Below are 10,360 nucleotides of genomic sequence, written 5' to 3' on the forward strand. Positions count from 1 at the left end.
AAATAACTATTTTTCACGAGTTCACGAAACGCACGCAAGATGGCGCTGTCCGAAAAAGTTATATTCTGAGCCCCGCTAGCTGTAATGTGGTTTTGTTTACCAATTGCGCGTTAGACGATGTTGTTCTGCAAAGAGAATATAATGTTGTTCTGTGTAGTTAAATTCCTAAACCGATATGATCCAGTCCAGCATTGATATTGATCTTTGTTATGATCACTGGACTGGAATGCTATTGGAATACATGTGAACGCGGAAATTGTCTATTAAAAATCATTCAGTGATAAAATGTTATTCTAATATCAATATAAATATTAAAATTTTGGGACGTGTAGTGTAGATAAATGTTTCAAATAAGTGTGCACTAAACGCTTGACGCCATGCCATGCCACGTCTCACTGACATTTGACAATGACAAAATTGACAAACTGAACTGACAGTCTTTCTGCAGTGAACGAAGTGAGACCGCAAACGAATATTTCGCTTTATCTAATCGATAGATACCTAATTTATAATTTTATCCCAGATAGCACCCGGATCATAGGATCGCTAAGTTTCATTTTAAATGTTAGTAAAATGGCGGAGTTCTTAAAAGGACTTCTGCTCTCCGTTTTATCGGAAAACTGTTACAATGAATATTTTAACAACTACAACTTTCTCGATGGTAATTATTCTTTATTATGCTTTACTTTAACTTTCTGTTTAGTTATTATACTCTTATCAGGGTTCAGAGTTCATTATGCATTGATTTAAATTAGCTAAATGATCTTTGAAAAAGCAATACCTAATCGATAAATGTGCTTAGTGGAGGCGGTTAAGAAAAATGCTTTACGACAATAAAGTTACTCATTAGTCTGTTATTTTAATGATCTACTATGCTAAGTATTAATTTCTACGTATAATTATCTTCCAGTTCCCTGTTTTAAGAGTACATTGAGCAAAGGATTAGGTATTGGAATCATAGCGGGTTCCATTCTGGTAAAGGTGCCGCAAATCTTGAAGATTCTTGGAAGTAAAAGTGCAAAGGGCATTAATGTCTATGGAGTGTATTTGGAGCTCTTTGCCATCACTGCTAACTTTGCTTACAGTTATGTTATGAGTTTTCCATTTAGGTGAGTCAGTAGGCATCTTATCAGTTAATTAATATGTAAGTGTTGCATTCTGTAGTGAAAAAGGTTGCCGGAGCAATTGAACATGCTGTGTATAGATAAAGATATGTTTATCGGTTAATCATTAGGCTATGTCATGCATGTAAATAGTGTGTCGAATGTTGTCCGGCATTGCAAGGTCTATATGTACGCGGACGACATGTGCCTGCTGCTCGCCGGCAAGGATATAGTGGATATGGTAGCCAAAGTGCAGGACGATTTTGAGAACATTACCAAGTGGGCGCATGATAATGGAATAATATTGAATACCACCAAAACTAAATGTATGAGAATCTTTTCACCGTATAATAAAAAAGCAAAAAAATTAGTTCCAACAGATATTAGTATTACAGGACATACCTATGAATGCCTTCACGGGAATAAAAATAATTGCACATGTAGTAAAATAGAATTAGTTGACAGCTTCAGATACTTAGGATTATTAATAGATAAACACTTTAACTGGAAATTGCACATTAATCAGGTATGCAATAGATTACGATCTGTATTGGGTCAATTTTATCATTTAAGTAGAATAGTTAACAAACGCACCCTGCACATTGTTTATCATGCTCTCGCTGACTCATTGTTAAGTTATGGACTCAGTTGCTATGGACGTACCTTCAAAACATATTTGTATCAAATAAAACAACTTCAAATTAGATTAGTTAAATATTTAGTTGGACGAAACACTAGGAATAGGTATAAACATCAGTATGACTCATTGTTCTCAATTTGTAAAATTCTTCCAGTGCATTGTAAAGTTACGTACCTAAATGTTATTAATACGTATTACACAGATGATTTTAAAGTACAAAAGAAATATAAACATGTAACTCGATCTTCTAAAATAGTAAAATTGTATCAACCTCCAGCAAAAAACTATTATGGACGGAGAACCCAAGAATACTTAATCCCCAAAATGTACAATGAGAATCCAATATTACTAGGTAACCCTAAATTGAAAATAGGTACCTTAAAAGAAAAATTTAAAGAAATATTGTTAGAAAAATTCGATAACTCCATAAAACAATAGTAGTAAGAACCTAAGTACTTATAATGTATGCTAGTATCAGAGTGTACTAAAGATAAACCAACATAGTCACAGTGGCTCTAGCCACCTGTATTTTTAAAAGTTGTTAAAAACATATTTATTAGCGTTAAGGTAGTTTTTAAGCACCGCTGTACTCCTGTCCCGCGCCCGCGCCACCAGCAAAGTCATCCTATGTTCACTTGTAATATACCTATAGGTACATAGTAAGAAAGGGCTACGCTAGGACGGTAGGACAGTGCAAAATTATGTACCTGCTTTTGATGTACTTATAAAAAGAGCGAGCTCATCGCCAACAAACTGCTCCGCAGTTTGGCGAATTTTTGTATTGTGGTACGCATATTTTATATTTCCATGTTATTTTCAATAAAAAAAAAAAAAAGATAAAAAAAAAAAAAATTAATTTAACAAAAGATTATATTTATAAGATTTAGGTAGATTTGTCTAAGATTGCCCCATAATATTTATTTATTTTTTGTACAGTCAGTGTCATAATAGTAGTTAGCATCTAAAGTACTTATTCAAATTGTTCGGGACACCATACATATTATATGGTATACCAAACTATTTGAATATTTTGGATGCTACCTACTATATGACACTGATTATCCTATAGGTGTCTTGTTTTTTAGCATTAGAAAAAACAATATTTAGATGTGACAATTATACACTAAGGATATTATGACATTCTTTTGATTTAATTTAAATAAATCATTTTTCAATAACAAAAGAGACATGTCAAGGTTGTTAATTTTTTTCTAATAAAAAAAAAAAACGAGGTATAGGCAGAAAGTTCTCTAAACTTTTGATGGGTTACTCTTTAAAAAAAAGTTTCACTAAGCTGAAATTACTATAATATTTATATTTTTTCAGTGCCTGGGGTGAAGGGACATTCTTAGCAATTCAAACTGCAATAATTGCAGCTCTAGTATTGCATTATGGAGGTTCCACAGGAGGGGCTACAATGTTCCTTGCAACATATGCAGGCCTAGTATCAGTTCTAGTCAGCGGCTACACTCCAACAGACATTCTGTGGAATATGCAAGCCATTAATGTTCCTATTATCCTTATTGCTAAGGTGAGTTTAATGTCTGTGTTATCTGAGAAACTAAAGACGCTAAGGGTGAAGAATTTCATACACCGACTCAATATTGCTGTACTGCCCATGAGGCCGGCAGTAGGGAATGCTTCCGATTTTGAGTTTGTACGGCGAGAACCGGGAATAATGACCTCAAAATTAATATAAGCAAAACTTCATTTTTACAATTCCATTCGTATAACTCAAATCCAGTACATTTAAATGTTAACCTTAATAATACTCCTATTGAAGAAAATCAAACTACGAAATTCTTAGGTTTAGTTATCGATCAACATTTGAATTGGAAAGATCATGTGGACTTGATATGTTCCAAGTTATCGAGGTTTGTGTTCGCCTTAAGAAGTCTAAGGAATTCAGTTTCTGTTCGGGCTGCGTTAACTGCTTACCATGGGTATGTCTCGTCCACTCTCAATTATGGACTTTTGCTCTGGGGCAATTCTGTTGACGTTCAGAGGGCATTCATAATACAGAAAAAATGTTTAAGAGAAATAGGTGGAGTTCGATTTGACGATAGCTGCAGACCTCTATTCCAAAAATTTAAGATTCTCCCCTTAGCTTCTATGTATATTTTAAAGGCATGTCTATTTATTAAAAGCCACCCAGAATATTTTAAAAACAGAGAAGACATGTTTGCAAGGGAGCTACGAGCCCAGTATAAAAATATGATATACCAGCCAGCTTGTAAATCTGACATCTATAGGAAAAATGCGTATAACATGTGTATTGTTTTGTTCAATAACCTTCCTCATGAATTGAGAATATTGCATGGAAATGAATTTAAGAAAGAACTGACTAAGTGGCTACAAGATCATTGTTTTTATACTATTAAGGACTATTTAAATTTCAAATTGTGATATAAGTAAATTCATTCAAGAGTCTAGATATGAGCGCCGATAGGCATTTAGCCGGCGGCGGCGCGCCGGTCAAAATCGGTCGGCGGCGGCGGCGAATCGGCGGCGTGGCCTTGAAATAGGTTTGATTAATGAAAAAAAGAATTCAAACCAAAAATTTACCGAATAAACATGTTTTTGCTGTAAGAAAGTTATAAAATAAGTGCTTTTTTCAATTACAAGCAAAACTGATTGAATAAAGAAACGAAAAAGTTTTATATGGCATAAACGGTATCGCGCCGATCGCGCGGTATCAGTAGCGGTTTTAATCTTGGTGAGGCCCTGGCCGGAAGATCTTTGCGAATCCCTTATCTTTTGTGCTAAGTAAAAAGTAGCGGATTGACTGTATCAGGGAAACGTGTCGACATTCCAAAGAGCCGAAGTGAGGAATATTCAAGCTCCGTCATTAGCCAATATCGACCCAACAAACCAATTTATGTCAAAAAGTGAGGCCCAAGGCCGAGCTCCACCTAACACCGAAGACTTGATTCCGACGCCTTCCCATGCGAGGCCAGAGGCTGAGCTGTAGGTAAGCATACAGCTTAGAATCGAACGCGAAGTATGAGCTTGGCTGACGGCCGAATGCCCGGAGCGTCGATTACGGCGCGCCTCTATGCGAGGCCGAAGGTCAAGCTGCAAGAGAGCAGAGCTTGGAATTGAACTATTGGTCCAGTGTAAGCAAGTCCGAAGGCCGATAAAGACCGAGGCCATAGTGTTATAGACCTGGAGCTCACCTGCAGGTGCATTCGTGTGAGGCCAAAGGCCGTGCTGCAGTGGAGCTAAGATCGGAGAAGAACCAATGACCAGGCATTTTAAAAGCGAGTCCGAAGGTTAAGCTCCAAACAGGGCCGATAACTTACGAGGTTCCGATAGCGTGTTCTATGCGAGCGATGCGAGGCGAAAGATTGGGCTGCAAGAGAGCAAAACTTGAAATTTGGATAATGGCCAAGCTTAAATATGCCATTTACGATGCCCTTCCGTGCGAAGCCAATGGCCGGAACTTTGGGCGTGAATTAGCTTAATATCTTAAATTAATCCATTTTTACACCTTTTGAAGACATTCAAACCATGCTTGCAATGATTAAATTCGTTGTGAATGACGGATGAGCTAGCCAGCTGGCAAAATTAGTCATTTCGTTGCCCTAACACTAGCAGCGCGATTACCAAACAGAAAAGTTTGAATTTACCATTAATATTTTTGAATGATATGGACCTAAAATACCTTTTGAATGTCTATAAGCTATTCAGACTGGCGCCGTTAAAGATCTAAACTAGATACAATATATATTATCTGATTCTGAAAGTAGTAGTATCTAACAAGGTCACGCCGATGCCACGCCGATAGCGTAGCGTCGGCGGCGGCGGCGCGAAAATTTTGTCGGCGGCGGCGGCGCGCCGGCGCGGCGCTCATATCTATTCAAGACATAACTCTGACATACCAAACCATTTTATTTTAGCTTATTTTTTAATTTTTAATTTTTATATGTGCAATTTTAAGTATTTCTATTTTTAATTTTATTTGTAATGAATTGACATTGTTTTATTAAGATTATTGACATTTTATGCATGTACCTGATGATGTACCCTACTAGTAAATGTAATTTACATACATTTTGCATGTTGGCTTCATGTCGACTGAATACTGAAACTAAAACTGTATTAAAACCTAATTGTAACGTATTCTGGCAAATAAACATAAAAAAAAAAAAAAAAAAAAGAATTCCCTGTTCCGGTACCGTATTTGTATAGAAAACCAGTACCGGGAGCTCTCCCTAGCCAACTCTCTGAAAGGTGTGATCCTCCACAGCCGGACCACCTCGTCCGATTGCGCTCAGTTTTTAATGGCGAAATGTACCTCTAATGTACTTCATGTACCTCGTCGGAAATTGAACGTACCTCTGTAGTTTGGCAGATATATGCGTTTAAAAGGGGTCCGGCTGGGGAGTAAAATCTGCAGCCGGACCACGCCTGGATCCGATCATATCTGTTATTTTGAGATATAATTTAAATATCAGATGAATGTACCTGTTACGTACCTCCGAAAAAATCGTTTTTTTATTTAAAAAATGGTGTCATAAATGAATTTTCATACATTTCATTTTTTGAGTATACGCGTAAGCGCCTGTCAAAAAATAATAGCAACATAGTAGAAAACAAATGTATTCAATTCGGGCAAGTCGTCTAACGTGTCAACTAGATACAAATGTGGGTGGTTATAGGGAGTGTTTTAAACCGACACGAGTTGCGAATTACCTTTTCGCACGTGTATTGTACAACGTTTTACAGTACACAGTTGAAATTCGCAGAGATGTTGCCGCTATAACAACAAATACTAAAAAATAATAAAATAAATATTAACGTGGGGCTCCCATGCAACAAACGTGATTTACTTTGCCTCTTTGTGCGTAATTTATAAATAAATATTAAGTATACGGACATTCTTATAGTAGACCGGCCAGCGAAAGAAAAGTGTTCTAGAAATCGATTTCCGCTCATGTCGTCCGGGATATGGGTGAATATGGTATCAATGCATTCAGTGTAATGCCTTGAACCCAAATATATGAGATGACAAGCGCGAAAGTGGTGGGGATAATTGCTGTGACGTCATAAAGTCGGCAGTACAAATATATAACGTACTGTAACATTTTCAATACTTGGTCTAACAAATTATTAGAAAACGTTAAAAAATTTCACAAACCACAGTTGACTTCGAACTGCTATAAATTGAAAATGGCTGAATGGATTAGTCCAAAATACATACCAAATGACTGTGAATATCCTTTACATAATGTTAAAAAATGATTAACCAGATATATCAAAAAATAAGAAAAGTATATCAAGTTGGAAAAAAAGTGTAGGTCTCACAGTGTTTTATAGAAGCCAAAAAAGTGACATCCTCATTTTATTGCAAATTACTGAAGTTTAGATCATTACAAATGCGAGACTAAAATTCCCGCGTGTCCAATTTGCGTAGTTTTTGTGTAATAATTTTTTGAAAATCGTGTTTTAGGCACCCGGATATAACGAAAAACTTAAAAAAAATTGCAAATCATTTTATGAACTTTCCGTTGTTTAGTATTATTGGATAAACCGTTTGAAGACGCAAATTTAGAGGCAATTGTGACATCTCTAGGTATATTGGTTACAAAGATATTAATGAATTTATTGTTTTTGGTTTTTATTTTTTTTCTTCCATGTTCCGCCGTAGTAGGAGCCCATATTTGTATGGCAGCTTCATTTATAAGACCTAATTCCGTGGAAGATTGAATTTAAAGCCAATTAAAATTTTCGGTCAGGGCTGCCACTACCAATATCCGGGTTCAGCCGGATATAATATTAACGCTGTATACACAGTATAGCACTTTTATGGGTGGTAAAAACAAACTTTAATATGTTAATAAAAACCTACACATATGAAATAATAAGTTTTTTTAAGATTTAGTAATTTATTAGCTATAGATAACTTACAAATTCTTCCTCTTTATAATTAGGGTAGATAATATTTACATTTTGGTCGTTAGCTGTATGACAGTCAACTACAAAGAGACGTATACACTTTTGGACCTCATTACCATGCAGTAAGGTGAAACACTGCTGTATATATCTGTTTTTAGTCGGGTCATCATTTTCTACTTCGAGGCTCTCTGCCCCATCTTGCACCTCGTAATAACTGTCGTCTGGACAGAACTCGGATGTTGGTGTTGGGGTTTCCTCCTGAGATTCCTGTGCCTGTGGTGATTGCGGTGCTTTCAATAAAGCTACTGCGGCAGATGGTAGGGGACGTTTTTTAATATATTTTATTCTCTGTGACATCTGTTGTTCGGAAATTACTGGATCTGATGAGACTAGTGCTCTGTGAAATAAATCAGACATTGTTTTTATCCTATCCGATTTCCGAGTATGGTGTTCTCGATCGTGACGCCAATATTTGTTCCGTGACTCTGCAGCTTGCTCGGAAAGCATACCAACTGGAACAGACGAGTTTCGAATGATTGCAGCGCCATGGGCTAAAATTTTATGTATGGTGACTGTCATAGGACACCATTTGTAAGTATTGACATATTTTTGGACTAGTTCTTTACAAAAATTGCCAAACTTCTCTGCGTCTATTGGAAGACCACTCGACAATACAACTAGAACTGTGTGGGGATCGTCCAGAAGCCACTTCTCTAAGCCAAGAATGTTTGCAAATACTTCACGATGTTTGTCAGACAAAACTGTTCTCGCGGTATTGCCGTCATTAGTAGTGCCACTATTGAAACGTACTGCCCTAAATTTAAATTCCAATTATTAAATGTTTAAAAATTAAATTAAATAAAGTTAGGGTCAAGTACGAGTTGGAGTTGCACATTGAGGACCCATGTCATCGTACACTGTATGACATGGTAAAAATTTTTTAGACCCTTCGTGTGCGAACCCGACTCTCACTTGCCTGATAGGTACTTACTAAATCAGTTCTCGAAGCAGTGGGATCACATTTTCTTCCATATGAAGTCGAAACCTGATATCCCCAAGAAAATGGCGTATAAATAAAAATACCGAAGTGCCAACCCTAGCGGCCGGATAACCCGGATATAGTGTTTCGATGATTACTTGAATGTTTCACGGAATTAGGTCTTGTAAAAAATAGGGTGGATAGAAGACATATAAATGAAGCTGTCATACAAATATGGGCTCCTACTACGGCGGAATATGGAAGAAAAAAAATGAAAACCAAAAACATTAAATTAATTAATATATTTATAACCAATATACCTAGAGAAGTCACAATTGCCACTAAATTTGCGTCTTTGAATGGTTTATCCAATAGCACTAAACAACGGAAAGTTTACAAAATAATTTGCAAATTATTAACGTTTTTCGTAAAATCCGGGGGCCTAAAACACGACCTTCAAAAATTTATTACACAAAAACTATGCAAATGACTAAAATGAAATGAAAAAGACTATGCTAATGAAAAAGACTACTAACTAAACTCGTGTCGGTTTAAAACACTCCCTATAACCACCCACATTTGTATCTAGTTGACACGTTAGACGGCTTGCCCGAATTGAATACATTTGTTTTCTACTATGTTGCTATTATTTTTTGACAGGCGCTTACGCGTATACTCAAAAAATGAAATGTATGAAAATTCATTTATGACACCATTTTTTAAATAAAAAAACGATTTCTTCGGAGGTACGTAACAGGTACATTCATCTGATATTTAAATTATATCTCAAAATAACAGATATGATCGGATCCAGGCGTGGTCCGGCTGCAGATTTTACTCCCCAGCCGGACCCCTTTTAAACGCATATATCTGCCAAACTACAGAGGTACGTTCAATTTCCGACGAGGTACATGAAGTATATTAGAGGTACATTTCGCCATTAAAAACTGAGCGCAATCGGACGAGGTGGTCCGGCTGTGGAGGATCACACCTCTGAAAGGGGGACAGCAATACAATCGTGCGCATGCAATAGAGTTAGGAACAGTCAGGTCATTGTTATGTTCTTTCAATTCTTCATGATTAGTGCCTTTACATAACTACCATTATCTGCTTTAACACATTCAACACCAAGAACCCGACTGTCGGGTACACTGTTCGTAGCGACTACGCGCTACATACGGCGAAAACGTGGCTACGCGCTACGAGTGTAACCCGTAGCACTTAGTGGTAATGAATGTGTTAAACAAACATCTCACAGATATCAACGTCTGTTAGTTTAGTTCAAATCATGCAAGCAACAATTTGAACAACCAGATTTTTTTTATGGAAATTTAAGTTTCTAAATAAAATAACTTGCCAGCTATTGGGATGATTTCATTACCGGCCCCCTCTATACCTTTAACCTTTTATTTCTATTTTCAGTCAATTCAAGTAATCACAAACTACAAAAATGGCAGCACAGGCCAGCTATCAGCTGTTACCGTGTTTCTCCTGTTTGGTGGCTCCGTCGCCAGAATATTCACATCCATCCAAGAGACTGGGGACTCCATAATCATACTGACATACTGTGTGTCTACTGCGGCGAATGCTGCCCTGGTACTCCAACTGCTCTGGTACTGGAACGTTGACAAACCCACTAAGAGTAAGGGAAAGAAGAAGAGAAAGACCACATAAATAAATAAGTTATTATGTACATAAAATGTCTTATTGAAATGAACAAGTACATGAATAATAATATTT

The 10,360-nt window shown here is 36.7% G+C and overlaps 1 protein-coding gene across 1 annotated transcript; it reads left to right on the top strand.

Annotated features, from left to right (window-relative positions):
* Positions 1 to 429: 429 nt before the first annotated feature.
* LOC134663568 (mannose-P-dolichol utilization defect 1 protein homolog) lies at positions 430 to 10,360 on the top strand. The gene is made up of 4 exons (XM_063519972.1): positions 430 to 661; positions 911 to 1,109; positions 3,070 to 3,274; positions 10,043 to 10,360. The coding sequence occupies exons 1-4, from the start codon at positions 574 to 576 to the stop codon at positions 10,292 to 10,294; spliced, it is 744 nt and encodes a 247-aa protein (XP_063376042.1). The 5' UTR covers positions 430 to 573; the 3' UTR covers positions 10,295 to 10,360.

The sequence above is a fragment of the Cydia fagiglandana genome, chromosome 4 (genome assembly GCF_963556715.1).
Source record: "Cydia fagiglandana chromosome 4, ilCydFagi1.1, whole genome shotgun sequence".
NCBI lineage: Eukaryota > Metazoa > Arthropoda > Insecta > Lepidoptera > Tortricidae > Cydia > Cydia fagiglandana.